General features: G+C 41.1%; 1 protein-coding gene across 2 annotated transcripts in view; it reads left to right on the top strand.

Annotated features, from left to right (window-relative positions):
* Window positions 1-17,177, top strand: part of NSUN2 (NOP2/Sun RNA methyltransferase 2) — a 34,907-nt gene that overhangs the window by 1,890 nt on the left and 15,840 nt on the right. For both annotated transcript variants that reach the window (XR_001445160.3, XM_015139717.3), the window contains exons 4-9: window positions 6,151-6,256; window positions 8,560-8,631; window positions 9,742-9,826; window positions 11,232-11,424; window positions 13,984-14,058; window positions 15,150-15,280. Coding sequence is in view for 1 of the 2 variants with exons in the window: in XM_015139717.3 (XP_014995203.1) it covers window positions 6,151-6,256; window positions 8,560-8,631; window positions 9,742-9,826; window positions 11,232-11,424; window positions 13,984-14,058; window positions 15,150-15,280 (662 nt within the window). In the remaining variant the exon portion in view is untranslated. The remainder of the gene's footprint in view (window positions 1-6,150; window positions 6,257-8,559; window positions 8,632-9,741; window positions 9,827-11,231; window positions 11,425-13,983; window positions 14,059-15,149; window positions 15,281-17,177) is intronic.

The following is a 17,177-nucleotide window of genomic DNA, read 5'->3' as shown; positions in this document are numbered from 1 at the left end:
AGAAAGTAATGCGCGAAAAGGTGAATTAAGCCTTTGTTTTGAGACGGAGTCTCACTCTGTCGCCCAGGTTGGAGTACAGTGGCATGATCCTGGCTCACTGCAAATTCCACCTCCTGGGTTCATGCCATTCTCCCGCCTCAGCCTCCTGAGTAGCTGGGACTACAGGCGCCCGCCACCACACCAGGCTAATTTTTTGTATTTTTAGTAGAGATGGGGTTTCACCATGTTAGCCAGGATGGTCTCGATCTCCTGACCTCATGACCCACCCACCTCGGTCTCCCAAAGTGCTGGGATTACAGGCGTGAGCCACTGCGCCCTGCCGAATTAAGTGTTTTGCATCAACTTTTGAGGTTTTGACTCTTCCAGTATGTAGTGTTATCTTTCCTTTCTAGATAACCTCTAGTGTTCGCAAATCGAGGTCAGATTTTCATTAATCATGGGGTACAGATTTGCTTGCTTTTCTTTCATTGGCTATTTGGATTTTCATTGTCTATCACAGATAAGCTTATACATTCACAATGAATGCTGACTGGCCAAACATTAAGTCAATATTCAACCAGTATGAAGACCAAATATCACCATCATGGAATGTGTTTCTGGGATATAGGAATAAATATGACCAACATCGTGAAACCCTGTCTCTACTAAAAATACAAAAATTTGACCGTCATGGTGGCACACACCTAAAATCCCAGCCACTAGGGAGGCTGAGGCATGAGAATCGATTGAACCCAGGAGGTGGAGGTTGCAGTGAGCCAAGATCATGCCACTGCACTCTAGCCTGGGCCACAGAACAAGACCCCATCTCAAAAAAGAAAAAAATAATAGATATGCCACATCTCAGATGTTTAAAAGCTTGAAGGGTACAGTGTAGGAAAATGATTCAGGTGCTAGGTTGCTGTTAGTGGTCACTAATTGTCCACTGTAGCGAGGTCAGTGGAAAAGGTAGATATTTTTCAGCCTCTAGTTATGGCATTGCTGAGAAGAGGTAGCCTTCATGAGATCAAGCTTTTCTTCCTCCTAGTAACTAGTAACTAGGTTGTAGACTTTTCTCAAGTCGTTTGAAGATTACATTGACGACTTTGATTATGTTCTGCTTGAAGTAGAGGTCTGATACTATAGTAGTCTGTTTTCATGCTGTTATAAGGACATACCTGAGTAAGTGTATGCAAAAGAAAGAGGCTTAATTGACTCGCATTTCCACATGGCTGGGGACTCCTCAGGAACCTTAAAATCCTGGCAGAAGGTCTCTCTTCACAGGGTGGCAGGAGAGAGAATGAGTGCCGAGCAAAGGAAGAAGCCTTTTATAAACCATCCGATCTCCCTCCCGGAAAACAGACTCACTGTCGTGAGAGTGACGGTTCACTGCAGCCTCACAACGTGAGGGAAACTGCCCCTGTGATTTAATTATCTCCACCTGGTCTTGCTCTTGACACGTGGGGAATATTACAATTCAAGGTGAAATTGGGGTAGGAACACAGAGCCAAGCCATATAAAATATTTTAAGAAGACAGGATTATGATTCTCCTTGGGCATGTTTGTATATTTAACAGTGGTGGTTGTATGTGCTGCTTCACACAATCACCTGGAAACGTTTGTTTCTAAAACCTTGTGTATAGAAGCACAGAGATGGGATAAGAAATGCTTTTCAGATGAAGCTCCTGTCCAGGAGGAGGGTTTCAGCACGCGTCTGTAGGGAAGAGGTGTGCTCTCAAGGCACGCCAATGTGGGCATTTTCTTCTGCAGGCGCCAGCAAACTAGGAGAAACCATGCGATGTTAATAAGCCTTGCTAGTTTTTTATTACTCTCTGCAAACTACAGTTAAACTTTGATTCGATCAGCCGTTTTAACATTTAAGAGCTGCTTTTCCACCTTGTTTGTTGAACAACGTGTCTGGGTATGTGACAAGGTAATTACCAAACTCTTAGAATCTGCAGGTTGTCTGTAGTTGAAGAATGAAAGTGAATCGCTTTCTGCCAACAGCCAGTTATGTTTTTGTTTGCTTTAGTTTTCGGAACACACAGCTGAAGGGTATGAACAAAACATTGTATGATTTGGGTTTCTAATACTTGGCTTTTTCCAAGTAATGTATGTATTAATGTATGTATCAATAAATTTCCAATGATAATGTATCAATGATGGTTTCTGTATTTTATTTTGAGACAGGGTCTCACTCTGTCACCCAGGCTGGAGTGCAGTGATGTAGCCTTGACCTCCCAGGCTCACGCGATCCTCCCACCTCAGCCTCCCGAGTAGCTCAGACTACAGGTGCATGCCACCATGCCTGGCTAATCTGTTTATTTTTTGTAGAGATGGAGTTTCACCATGTCGCCCAGGCTGGTCTTGAATTCCAGGGCTCAAGCGATCCTCCTGCCTTGGTTTCCCAAAGTGCTGGGATTACAGATGTGAGCCACCATTCCTGGCCAATGCCAGTTTCTTGGCAGCTTTATTCTCTGAACATTATTTATTCAAATTCACCTGTCAGTTTTAGGGTACTAAATCTCTTAGCAAGCAAGTAAAGCAGAAGCTTTTCAGGACTTCTGGTAGTTTTCTGTATTGCTCAAGATGCAGAAATAGATCATGTAATATTCTTCCCAATCCTCTGGTACATAGTGAAATATAATTTAGGAAAGTGTTTTTTGGAACTACATTTTCTAGAAGGAAAGTTATGTATAGTACCATAGCTTGGGCCAATTTCATTTTTTTTCTTATATTCGTAGACTCAGAACAATGAGAAATTATCCTAAAGCATTCTTTAAAAAGCATTGTTTTGACAACCAATTGTTCAGAGTGCATCTTATTGTCATTCTATTTATGTGCTGTTTGTGTATTTATTTTTTTTTTGAGATAGGTCTCTGTCGCCCAGGTTGGAGTGCAGTGGCATAACCTCAGCTCACTGCAAACCTCCACCTCCTGGGCCCAGGTGATCCTCCCACCTCAGCGTCCCAAGTAGCTGGGATTACAGGCCCATGTCACCACACCCAGCTGGTTTTTCATATTTTTTGTAGAGATGGGGTTTTGCTATGTTGGACAGGCTGCTCTTGAACTCCTGACCTCAAGTGATCCACCCACCTTGGTCTCCCAAAGTGCTGGTATTATAGGCATGAGCCACTGCACCTGGCAGATTTATGTGCTTTTTAATGTCTAGATTGAGGATGGTTTTCTTTTTTTTTTTTTTTTTTTTTTTGAGACGGAGTCTCGCTCTGTCGCCCAGGCTGGAGTGCAGTGGCACAATCTCGGCTCACTGCAAGCTCCGCCTCCCGGGTTCACGCCATTCTCCGGCCTCAGCCTCCCGAGTAGCTGGGACTACAGGCGCCCGCCACTGCGCCCGGCTAATTTTTTTCTATTTTTAGTAGAGACGGGGTTTCACCATGGTCTCGATCTCCTGACCTTGTGATCCGCCCGCCTCGGCCTTCCAAAGTGCTGGGATTACAGGCGTGAGCCACCGCGCCCGGCCAACCGAGGATGGTTTTCATAGGTGGTGTATATATTTACAGAGTTCTTACCACTTGAGAATTGTTGACGTGCAAAGATGACAGTGGTCCTTTTAATTTATCCTTTAAGGGGCCCAAATAAGATTTTTTCTTAAAAGATACGAACTAAATTTGAATTAAGTAACTAAAAAATATACCTCTTTAAGATCATTTTGTTTGATGTTAAAATCTATACAAAGATTCGATAAACATTTTTTTGGCTCATAAAAAGATGATGCTGTTCCTCAAGCTATATAAGAAACATAATTTAAAAAAATTTCTTGTAGAAACAGTGTCTCGCTTTGTTGCCCAGGCTGTTCTCTGTACCCAGGGGAAATGTACATTTATCTGTTAGTTTTTTTTATTTAACTATTAAAGAGTTCCTAAGGCTGCTTTCTATTCATAAGTTCAGCAGCCTTCACAATTATAAATACTGTAAAATTTTAATCTTGTTATAGTACACTTACATTTTGACTATCAGAAATTTGACGAATAAGACATGTAAGGGTATATTTGTTCAAAGTGTATCTAGACTGCTTATCTATATTTAAAAAGGAAAATTCAGCTCTTTACAATAAATCTAAATGGCATGTGGTATTCATATTGATGTTTTGGTGATTTGGTAAGGTAATAACTTACATGATCATACTAGCTTTGACACAGACAAGTTCAGGAAGACCAGATATTGTATGAGCTGGCATTTGGCTGTTTACAAATAGAGGTTATAGTGGCACAGCAGATATTTGCCCAATATGACAGCAAATGCCAAATTTGCATGTAACCTACTATTTCGCCTCTAATGAGTCCAAAAGATTATTTAAAACAATTCTTTTTTTAAATTGCCTTATGAATATGATTTTATTTTGGCTTTATATTTTTGAAACACAGTAAACGTTGAGGAGGGAACTGGGCTATATGAGATAGAATCAAAGCACTGGGGACCTTTGGAGGGTGGCCGTGGACAGATTCAACCAGTTTCATCTTCATTATTTGGTAGAAAATGCTTTTCAGATATATCTTGTAATATTATGACTTGAGCAGTGTCTTAGACTTTTAAGTCCCGAGTTTGTTTCCATCAAATAATCGAAGTTTAAAAGCAGTCAAATATGTTTGTGTTTTCCAAACATTCCAATTTTATTTTCATGGTTTTCACTCTGGCTACAGTTTGACGCATGGAAACATTGTGAGCCTGCATTGTTAAATTGAGTGTATTACTGCATCTCAGATTTAGTGAGAATTGCTGAAACTGCAGTAAGATTTATGGCCGCGTGACATGTTACACTTGGTTTGGCACTGGATTGAGCATGGTGCCGTGTGACATCAGTGTGCTCGTTCGTACAGTGCAGATTCCTGTGTAGGTGCAGGCCAAGTTTAAAAGCACATCACCGCTGGGTACAGTGGCTTATGCCTGTAATCCCAACACTTTGGGAGGCTGATTCGGGCAGATCACTTGAGGCCAGGAGTTCGAGACCAACCTGGCCAACACGGCAAAACCCCATCTCTACTGAAAATACACGTCTGTGATCCCAGCTACTCAGGTGGCTGGCTGAGGCATGAGAATTGCTTGAATCTGGGAGGCAGAAGTTGCAGTGAGCTGAGATAACACCACTACACTCCAACGTAGGTGAGAGAGTGAGACTGTCTCAAAAAAGAAAAGGACAATGTCTTTAGTATCCCCCATTTCTCCCCCAATTAAAAAAAGTAATAATAATAAAAACATTGATGTCATCATTTATAGAAAAGTTCAAATATATTCAAAGAAATGATGGCGGGAAATGCTTTATTCTTAGTTATATATAGGTAACAGCCTAGGAGCTCAAATTAATACATTAGTGGTTTCCAAGGTAGGGATTTTTTTGGTATGTAAAATATTTTAGTACATTATAGAACTGGTATTAGAAATAATGAGGCCGGGCGTGGTGGCTCAAGCCTGTAATCCCAGCACTTTGGCAGGCCGAGATGGGCGGATCACGAGGTCAGGAGATCAAGACCATCCTGGCTAACACGTTGAAACCCCGTCTCTACTAAAAAAAATACAAAAAACTAGCCGGGCGACGTGGCGGGCCCCTGTAGTCCCAGCTACTCAGGAGGCTGAGGCAGGAGAATGGCGTAAGCCTGGGAGGCGGAGCTTGCAGTGAGCTGAGATCTGGCCACTGCACTCCAGCCTGGGCGACAGAGCCAGACTCCGTCTCAAAAAAAAAAAAAAAGAAATAATGAAAAATATATTTTAAAAAAACTCTAATCAGATGTTTGTGGAACACTGACACTGCACTATTTTGATTCTGTGCGATCTGCACATTAAGCAAGTCATCTTGTATCTTTTTATTTCTGATGACCTTACTGTTGTTCCTTATACTGGTCAAGAGCAGAGGAGTGTCCACTTTTCCATCTGATCTTGAACGTTTCATCATTATAATTTTGCGGTAATATGCATATGTCTTATAATCCCCCATGAGTCTCCTGTTTCTGATTGGCACATGGTGTAGCTAGAGCCATGTTCCTTATGCCTACAGGGACATCTCTGAGTGTTGCTGACTGTCCTTAGAGGATTGTGAACAGCAACAGGGAGAACAACATTTGAAGTCTCTTTTGGCCCGTGACTGATAGAAGCACAAAGTTGTCAACAGAGGACTTCACTGTTTATAATCCATACATGTTTTGCTTTCTTTTTGGTCAGGTATCCTGAAGAACTTGCCTGGCACACAAATTTAAGTCGAAAAATCTTGAGAAAATCGCCACAGTTGGAAAAGTTTCATCAGTTTCTAGTTAGTGAAACTGAATCTGTAAGTTGATTCCTTTAGATTTGCTAGTTTCCTTAAAGCTGTGAATGCATAGATGTAGCATAGTTCTGTTTTTAGGTTCTTGTCACTAGAAGCAATGCAATAGGTGGACATCACAGTAAAGATATCTGCAGTGCTTGCACCACCTGTGATTTCTGACTATTTGTATATCCGTTGCCTTGTTTGGTTTATCTAATCATGAAGTTTAGTAAGGATATCAGTCCCAGCTAGTTAATTTCTTGTTTCCTCTTGCTCATGTATTTGGATGGCTGTAGGGTTGGGGATGGCTGTAGGGTTGGAGTGAGCACTGCATTGTCATTTCCTTCTTAGGTTCACATTTCAGATGCCTGTTGTCCATAAAAAGTAATATATTTTTAAGGCCATCTTTGTGGGGAATAGGTTTTTGGTTTTGTTTTTTAAAATCAATTTATTTTACTAAAAATGAAGCTTTTGATTTTACTTTTTATACTATGTATTTTTTCTTACCATACATTCTTCTTGGTAACCGCAAAACACCTAACAGCCACAAAACACCTAAGCCCAGCTTTGGTCCTCACAGGACGGCATCTATTTTCACCTTCTCTGTTGCCATCCACATTCCTTGAGTGCAGTTCGGGTGCTGAGATTTTTACCTTTAGCGGCAGACCATCCCCGCAAAACAGCTATTTGCTCAAGAAGTAAATAATTCAATGAATGCCCGTAAAGTTTGGGTATTTGTTTGTTTTTTTTGGAATTCTTACTCTCACTTTTAAAATCAGAAGCTTCTTCCTTCCTATTTTCTAAACTACTACTTTCTAGTAAATCTGTGTGTCACCAGATTATGGTTCTTTGTCACTTTGGCTTTCTATCATTTAGGTAACCGGCTAAACTGGGCTTGTGTCTGCCTGGCTTTTCCTTCCTGAATAGTAACAAGAACCAGGAACTAAGTGCTGCCACATACCCCGTTCCGTACTTGAGACCAGTGCAGGAGAGGATTCTCTTGCTCAACTTTTAATGTAGATGGAAGGCCAAGTAAAGATCAGTAAGCTGCTAGAGAACAGCTCAGGTTTGCACTTGGAAGAGAGCAGGGGGTTTGTGGGGTGTGATACACATGGATAGGTTGGAAGAGCCAGGTTTTGGCGTGTTTGGAAGATGGAGGAGATGGGAATTTAGTGTGGGGAATTTAGTGTAGTCCAGATGTAGTCCAGATGTAGGGAACTAGTGAAGGTTTTTGATTAGGAGTCAGCGTGATGAGAGTTCTTGAGATGAATGGCAGTAACCTCTGGGTTATGGAAAGCTGGCCACAAAACGTCTACATGGGGTGATCATGAATCTGGTGACTGTCTGCTGGGATGTCCCCGTCTTACTTAATGCTTTAATTTAAACCTTGGATGGAGACAGAAGGCCACCATATCGGGATCATACGTATAACTCAGAAGCTTGGAATCAGTGTGCCTAGTGAGTGAGTCATTACAGACTCATGCTGGCCAGAAACCCATGAGGTGAAAATTAGCAGCCATCAATGTGAAAGCCTGTATTGACAGTCACAGCCTGAGTGATGGCTGCCTGGGTGGCTGGTCATTTCCAGAAGGCCCAGCTTTTGTAGGGTTGTGATGGAGCAAAGCCTTAGCTTCAAGGTGGTTAAAATAGAGGCGTGGTTGAGGCTAGTGCTGGGCCAGGGCAGGAGGATTTTTGTCTGCACCTGAGCAGTTCTGCCTTGTAACATATCCTGGCCCGCTGGAGAAGACGGGGCAGGGAGTGTAGTGAGGGATTTTAGATATTGATGGTCTAAAGATGGAAAGATGGAAGCAGTGGTTGATGTCTTCATCTGTTTGAAGGGTAGTTGTGAGAAATAGAAAGTGGACATGGGCTACGTCTGAAAATAGTGGAGGACTAAGAAACAGAATTTTAGGCAAGAAGGAAAAACCATCTGACAGTCACTTTCTGTCCTAAGTTGATGCTGTCTGCTGTAGAAGGTTTTTGTTTAAATATTTAATAGCATTTCTGTCTTTGAGAGCTGCCCCTCTAGCTTCTGTGCTCTCCTGCGACGGGGAGTTGGGATTCTGTAAGCTTCAAGTCCCTTTTCTTTCATAAAAGTTGATATTTTACCTGAATTTCTAATACTTGAATGGTAAAGCTACCATTTGTCCACTAGTGTACAGATCCATCCTCATTTAGTGTTCTGTGCGATAGTATGAGTTCTCTTGTTCTATGTAAGATTTTGTGCCGTTTTCCTGTTGCCTTTGAAACAATGACAAAGATTGAAATTCTCTGCGTTTTTTGTTTGTTTGTTTTTGTAAATGTTGCTGCCTTTTTTTTTCCTCAAGGGAAATATCAGTCGTCAAGAAGCTGTTAGCATGATCCCACCACTACTTCTCAACGTCCGGCCTCATCATAAGGTAGCGTACAGCAGCTAGAAGCGTGTGGGCGGGCAGCTTGTTAACAGTGTCATGCCTGTTTGTTTTGTTGAAACCATTTTTTCTTAATATAATTAGTCCTTTTTTTCTCCTTTTCACTTTGGATAAAAAGTGATATGTACATATCTTAGTTTCTTTTTTTTCGTTTTTGTCCTACTTAATTTTTATGGTTTAGAAAACTATTTTCTCCCCTTTAGTTTTATTGATTTGTTTACTATATGGATTGTCTTCGGTGATGGTGATTGGCTAAATTAGGTTGAAAATGGTAGTGAACATGTATCAAGAGCTCATCGTATGGCAAGCATCACTCGGTGCTCTTTTCTTTCCTTTTTTTTTTTTTTTGAGACAAAGTTTCACTCTCGTTGTCCAGGCTGGAGTGCAATGGCGCAATCTTGGCTCACCGCAACCTCCGCCTTCCGAGTTCAAGCAATTCTGCCTCAGTCTCCCGAGTAGCCGGGATTACAGGTGCGCGCCACCACACCCGGCTAATTTTGTATTTTTAGTAGAGACGGGTTTCTCCATGTTGGTCAGGCTGATCACTAACTCCCGACCTCAGGTGATCCGCCTGCCTCAGCCTCCCAAAGTGCTGGGATTACAGGCATGAGCCACTGCCTCTGGCCTTGCTCTGTGCTCTTTAGGTGAATTAGTTTGCTTTATCATTCACACAGCCATCCAAGGGCAGATACTGTCACCATTTCCATTTTTCCAGATGAGGAAAAGGAAGCAAGGAGAAGTAATTGACCTGATGTTATGGAGCTGATAAGTGGCTGAGCTGAGATTTGAGCCTAGGTAGCTCTGTTCCTTAGCATTATATTCTCATAATTCTTACTAATTCATCTCTATAATTAGTGTCACTGGCTTCCAGTTTCATTCTGCTCCCATCCTCTTTGGAGACTGGACCTATATCATTCTGTGATTTTGGGGCAGTGTATATTATGGAATCCCTAAAAGTAAAGTATGTCATTCTATAGACTCTGTAAGGAAGTATATTTAGATCTGGGAATAGAAATTGAAAAGCTAGAATTGCTTTAAATTAAATGCAGAATATTTGGTTTTTTAAAAACATGAAACAGTTTCTTGCTTTGTTAATAGATCTTAGATATGTGTGCAGCACCTGGCTCAAAGACCACACAGTTAATTGAAATGCTACATGCCGACATGAATGTCCCCTTTCCAGGTATGCATTGGACTTGTGTTCGGAAGGGTAGGAATGCCACTTTGGCAGATTGTAGACAAGGAAAAGACTCTAACTTTGCCTGCTCATTTGGCCCTAAAGTCTCCTGTGACAAGCAGATGTGTTTTCTGTCTACCGGAAGTAGACCTGGACATCTTGCCTGCCACCGTCAGTAGTACTCAAACCAGCACACTCATGCCTTGGGGGAGCTTTATTTTAGAATTATGTGTGTTTTCTATAAAAGCAAATGGTGTTTCTTTATCAAGCCTCCTTATGGAAGATAGATTTCACTCTTTGAATTTTTAGTAACAACTTCCCCCTCCCCCACCTTTGCTCATTATTGTTACTATTATTATTATTATTACTTACTGCCTTACATGAAGGGCGGTAGTGTATAGTTGTTGAAAGCTACTGTCAGACTCCCTGGGTTCAAATCCCAATCGGCAAGTTACTTACAGTGTTAGACATCCCATATGAAATGGGATGCATCAGTATGTAGCTTGCAAGGTGCTCAGGAAATGGCAGCTGTTATAGTGACACCGCACCCCTTTCTATTGAGTGGAAACAAATACCTCTCGTGATGTTTTAGAGTCAGCTTTCTTCTCGTCCTACCTTTGTTCCAGCAAACTTCCCTAGTTCTGTTTTAATAGGCATATTTGTTAGGTCTGTTTTTTGAAGTCTTCTTTTTTACGTTATTTAAAGATAATGCCTTGGCTAAAAGGCCTGCTTCACTTTTCCCTGTTTTTAGTTATTTTCTCTACATTGGCAGTGAAGAGCCTTGGTGTCCCAGCAGCAGCAGCTTCTCCTCTTTGTTTTGTGGATGTTTTGCGTTTTACACTGTTTTGAAGAGTGGCTTTGATCATAAATGTTGTCGGTATATTTGCCTTTTTGCTGGGGGTGTGAGAAGAACCAGAAATGAGCAGAGGCACACCCAGTAGAATTCTCAGCCTGCAGAGCCTCCCAGGAAGAGCTTCCACGTTCAGGTGCTTGGGGCCCCACCCTGGGAGCCTGACTCACAGTCAGAGCAGAGTCCCGGCTCATGTTCAGGATTTTAAAACATTTGTAAGGTGATTTTGTTGTTTCTACACCTTTCTCCTCATCTTTTTTTGGTAATTAATTGTTACTAATAATAGAAAAGACATTTTTGGTATGGTAATTGGCACAAAGTGAGTAATTGTTGAATAGATGACTTCTGAGGCTTTCAAAATTCAAGTGTCCATAAAAATCCATCCAGAGCCACCTGGTTCGTTTTTTTGAACCACTTAACATACTTCTAGAAAACCTTGACTGTGGGTCTTAAGTTTGGTGGATTGCTGCTTCTCACTGGCTGACCTTTAGAGGTCACATATTTCAGGATGTGACTCCGTTAGGCTCTGTTTCACCTGACACTGCAATTCTGTGCCTCCAGAGGGATTTGTTATTGCTAATGATGTGGACAACAAGCGCTGCTACCTGCTCGTCCATCAAGCCAAGAGGCTGAGCAGCCCCTGCATCATGGTGGTCAACCATGATGCCTCCAGCATACCCAGGCTCCAGATAGATGTGGACGGCAGGAAAGAGATCCTCTTCTATGATCGAATTTTATGTGATGTCCCTTGCAGGTGTGTCTCTTATTGGCCAGAAAGCCCAAATCCACTAAAGATATCAAGTCAAATAGAGACTAAATGAAGTTGTGCATGAACATGACACATTTGTACGTGAGTCTTGGGGTGCAAAGAAAGATAGCGTGAGCCAAAACCAAAAGATGGACACGTAGAGTGTTAATGAGAAGCAGCACAGCAGGTGCTGGATAAAGAACGGAAAGGGGTGGTTGCGATAGCCTGCAGAAAGAGAAAGAGAAAAACAAACTGAGAAAACACCTAAGAGGAAAATAGAATCTTAGAGTCATTGTGGTGTGTTTTAGGATGTCATTGCTTGGAACAATTTGTGCACCCCTACTATTTTGTATTAGTTCTTCCAATGAGTACAGTAGATAAAAAAAACTTTGTCATAGAATAATATGCAATCACATTGGATTTTATGGTATTTAGTTCAATGAGAGGAATTTTGAGCAGGGTGCAGTGGTTCACGCCTGTAATCCCAGCACTTTGGGAGGCCAAGGCGGGTGGATCACAGGGTCAGGAGATGGAGACCATCCTGGCTAAGACGGTGAAACCCGATCTCTACTAAACAAAATACAGAAAATTAGCCGGGTGTGGTGGTGGGCGCCTGTAGTCCCAGCTACTCGGGAGGCTGAGGTGTGAACCCAGGAGGTGGAGCTTGCAGTGAGCCAAGATGGTGCCACCACTCCAGCCTGGGCGGCAGAGTGAGAGACCCCATCTTAAAAAAAAAAAAAAAAAAAAAAAAGACATTTTGGAGTTCAAGCCCTTAAGAAATTCATTTTACTTGTGTATTTATACCTTTCTTGAGATAATACGTCAACATTTTAGATACTTAGTTTGTATTTATAAAATAGTTTATTATTTTTTAAGCTAGTTTTGTTAATAAACTAAAATAGTTTATTTAGTATATTATTATAAAATAATACTCATGGTATAACTGAGTAACAGTTTTTTTTGTTTTGTTTTGTTTTTTTTTTTTTTTTTGAGGCGGAGTCTCGCTCTGTCGCCCAGGCTGGAGTGCAGTGGCGCGATCTCGGCTCACTGCAAGCTCCGCCTCCCGGGTTCCCGCCATTCTCCTGCCTCAGCCTCCCGAGTAGCTGGGACCACAGGCGCCGCCACCACGCCCGGCTAATTTTTTTGTATTTTTAGTGGAGACGGGGTTTCATTGTGTTAGCCAGGATGGTCTCGATCTCCTGACCTCGTGATCCGCCCGTCTCGGCCTCCCAAAGTGCTGGGATTACAGGCTTGAGCCACCGCGCCCGGCCGAGTAACAGTTTTTTTAAAAGGAAAGAAACACAAGTAAAGACGTCATCTGTTCCGTTCCCATAGGAGGTGCACAGATGATGATCCCAGGTGATAATGCCTTCTGAATGACATAAGTTTGTCAAGACCAGAATCCAAAAGCTGCCACAAAACTTGTTAGCACAGAATGCAAGGTTTAAATACGATACCACATTATGGAAGAATGCCATTTTGTTTCAGTGAGTGGCAGAGTTACTGCTCATGGCAGAACTCAGTATGAAACTTGCAGCTGGTGGCTCTGAATATAGCCGAGTGTTAAAATATCTGGAAAAAGTCCTCTTGAAAGTAAAATTTAAAATAGGTCATGAACTGAAGTTTTATTTCCCCTAGGTTGCAATTTTTCAGTATTCCTTTGGGTCTCATGTTTTCCCACACCTGTTTTTTGATCAGAAAGATAAACTTGTTCCTTGTATCATATTCTGAGATCTGAGAACACAGTGACCTTATGAGCAAGAGGTTGCAAGCTGGGGAAATTTCTGAAATTGTGGTGGGATTTCTACCATGCAAGCCACTAGTGTACAGCCAGGAATGCCATTGTAAAGTGGGGATTACATCTCATGGGACACTTCCATCCTGCAGACCTAGTCCCTCCTGTACATGGGGCTAGACCACCAAGGAAAATCAGCATTTACAGAGGAAGCCAGCAGAAATGCGTTACCTTCTGGGAAAACAGGATAGATAAAATTAGGCACAGAAAGTAACAAATCCAGTCTTTATTATGAAATACACATGGAAGTAACTTCCATTAACAAAAACGTGAAAATAGCTTTCATTAAATAAAAGTAGAAAGTCAGAAATGTTTAACTGTGATTGTAGGAAAAATTTAACTAATATATTAGCCTAACTGTGGAAAATTTCTTACTAGTCATTATTCATGTCATTCAGATTAAAATATCGTTGATTAACTGAGGTTTTCAATAGTATTTTAGGGTCTGTGTCCTAGGTCTGCAAATTAGTCTTGCCTAGTATTTTTTCCAAATGGAAGCACATTAATATCTCTTTAGATAGCAAATGGAGTTTGCTGTTCAAATCCATTATTTTCTGTTTGAAAATTGAAGTATAATTTAAAAGTATAATACATCAGAAAATCCCGAAAACAAAAATGGAAAGTTAATTGTAGTTGGTGAAAATGGAGATTGTTTCCTAATTGGTATTTGTAATGCTTGTTTTGTCACTTAGCTTGAATGTGACATATCTTTTAAAGTGCAGTCATCCACCTGTAGGGAGCTTTACACTCTTAAATACCTTTTTTTCCAGTGGAGACGGCACTATGAGAAAAAACATTGATGTTTGGAAAAAGTGGACCACCTTAAATAGCTTGCAGCTACATGGGTAAGTAAAACTTCATCACTGCTGACGCTGTGTGACAAGTAGATTAGCACAGATTTATTGTTATGCAACTGAGCATCCAATCTTTCATTATAGAGCTGTAAGCATCAGAGGATGGGCAATGGCCACCTTCAGCAGTTTGATCAGAAGTTATTTGAAAATCTTTCAGGAGCAGTAACTGCACATTGTAGACCTTTCAGATAACATGTTGATGAAAAATGCCTTCTGTAAAAATTTCCTGCAACACTTCAAACATGTATTTTTCCATGAAATGACCATTTACCTCTTGATATATGTGTTACTAATTTTTTCTCTCTGTTTTTGTTCTCTTGTATCATTGTTTTGCTAAGAGACATTTTGATCTCTTAGAAGTATTTTTCGGTTGGTTTTTTATGATGGGGAACTCTTCGTTGAAGAACATTTGGAACATTCTTAAAGAGAAATCTCATAACACAATGATCGTGTCTGTTAATGTTTGGTGTATTGTATTGTTTTTCTGTTTATAGGGATTTTTTAAGTACTTTTTTCAAATACTTTTGATTATGCTGTCTATAGAGCTTTGTATTCTTTTTTTCATTTGACATGACAAATGCCATGGTCTTGCATGCAGGACTGTACTGTGCCTGAGCCAAAGCATACTAATTAGCATCCACCACAGCCAGTTATAGCAGGAGGCCTCACCTCCGTAAAATACTGTCTACTGTTTTGTGACACAGAGACAAGAGTTAGGACTGGAATGTATGATACCAATTTTTCGTAGAAATACCACATATTTAGAACGTATGGAGGTTTTCTAAATAGTGAAATTTCATCTGATACGTTGAATTCTGTTGTTACTGAACTTTATGCTTTGCTGGTTGACATATTGGGAAAGGTTAACAGACCAGTAAGAACATTTATATAATACATTTTTTTATTAACATGAAATACTTCATATAAGTTTACTCTAACTTCACTTAGATCCCTATAAGATTTTTTAAAAGTATAATTGTGTTACAAAAACTTGTAATGAATATGTGACGTAAGTAGGTGCTTCTAATATGTGCACTTTATGGATATGTTTGGCCTTACAGTCACCTGATATCTCCCCTTAGCTTACAGCTGCGGATTGCAACGCGCGGGGCTGAACAGCTGGCTGAAGGTGGAAGGATGGTGTATTCCACATGTTCACTAAACCCTATTGAGGATGAAGCAGTCATAGCATCTTTACTGGAAAAAAGTGAAGGTAAGCACACTTGATGGATCTTTTTTTAACAGCATACGCTTTTCAGAAACGCTGTTTTTCTTTGTGTTTTGTATTCATGTAGACCTTTTCCTGGGAATTTGTTTATATGATGAACCTCTAACTTACGGTTATGGGTTAAGGAGATGTCCTAGTTAAAAACACGTGGATATGTGGATTTGCTGTATTTTGTGAATTGATTGGAATTTGGAGGTTTGGAAACAAAAGGAGTTTTGGCTATTTTTTCCTAAGTTTGAAAGATTGTCAGATCCTTATCACTGTTTTTTAAAAATTTTTAATTGTACTGCAATACACATAACATGAGGCTTACCATCTTAATCATTTTTGAGCCTGCAGTTCAGTCCTGTTAGGTATATTCCCATTGTTAATCATCACCACCGTCCATCTCCAGAAATCTTCACGTTGCAAAATTGAAACTCTGAACTCCTTTAAACAGTAGCTGCCGTCTCTCTTCCCTGCCCCTCACACCACCATTCTATTTTTTGTCTGTGTGAATTTAACTACTCTAGACCTCACAGAAGCGGAATCATACTGTATTTGTCTTTTCGTGACTGGGGGCTTATTTAACTTACTGCAGTGTCCTCAAGGCTCACCTGTGTTGTAGTGTGTGTCAAAATTGCATTTCTTATTCAGGCTGAACACTATTCTGTTGTTTATGTAAACCGCATTTTGTTTACCCATCCATCCGTTGATGGACATCTGGGTTTCTTCCAGTTTTGGGCTGTTGTGAGCAATGCTGCTGTGAGCACGGTATACAAATCTCTCTCCAAGACCCTGGTTACGATTCTTTGGATATACGCTCAGAAGTCGAATGGCTGGATCATAGGATCATATAGTAATTCTGTGTTTAATTCTGGGGGGACCCCACCATGCTCTTTTTCACAGTGGCTGCATCATTTTACGTTTCTACCCCCAGTGCACAAGGGCTCCAATTTCTCTACACATTCAGGGACACTTCTTATCTGGGGCTCTTTGTTGTTAATAGCCATCCTAGTGGGTGTGAGGTCACCTCATACAGTTTTATACTGAGGGACCGACAGATAATACAGAATATTCTGAAACAGCAACGTATTTCTACAGTGTATTGATAGAAAGTATTTCTCCTTTTATGTTTTGCCAAAATGTTAGCTTTTCCCATCATATTCTCCTTAGAGTCAATAATGAGAAATTTCAAACTTACCGTGTTTCCTGTACCCATGTGTGTGAAGTCAGTTGGTGCGTAGCCAGTGAGACAGGCATTTCCTGGGCAGTGCCCACCCACTGCCATCCTTCCAGTGAGGCTCCCCTCGGCGACTGGCTGGTCTGGGTTGTGCCCTCAGCCCTGTGGTTGTGGATGCCTTCACAGTCCTTTAAGCTGGAATTTACTGTTGTGTTTATTTTCCTGTGCTTACGTAGACCGCTGTAAAGATGTCATTTCTGGATGATGTGTTTTGCATGGTCATAATTGCCATGGTGTTGGTGATACTTTATTCCAAAAGGTGTGTGAGGGGGAGCGTGGGGGACATAATGGTTTAGTTGTAGTGAAATTACTCCTTCAAGTGTGATTTGGGATCGGTTGTTAGGACTGTTGAATCCTGCTCAGATTTTTGTGTTCATTAGCTAGGAATTTAGAAAACCATGATTCCAGGCACCTTGAACAGCACAAACACCTCCTATTTCCCTTGCCACAGTCTGCTTTCAGATCCCTGAGAAAGAAAATGGATTGCATTTATTAATTTGCATGCCTAGTTGCCATTTACAACTCAGACTTGAGGGCAAGCCCCAGTTCCTGGGCGTTCTCACTGCATTCTTTGCTGGTGCGCCTTGTCTTTTTTAAAGACAGCTTCTCCCAGTTTCTCGGTGAGCGGCTTTCTTAACTTGGGGTGAGCGGTCACAGCCC

The sequence above is a fragment of the Macaca mulatta genome, chromosome 6 (genome assembly GCF_049350105.2).
Source record: "Macaca mulatta isolate MMU2019108-1 chromosome 6, T2T-MMU8v2.0, whole genome shotgun sequence".
In the NCBI taxonomy this organism is placed as follows: domain Eukaryota; kingdom Metazoa; phylum Chordata; class Mammalia; order Primates; family Cercopithecidae; genus Macaca; species Macaca mulatta.
This window is presented reverse-complemented; position numbering and strand designations above follow the sequence as displayed.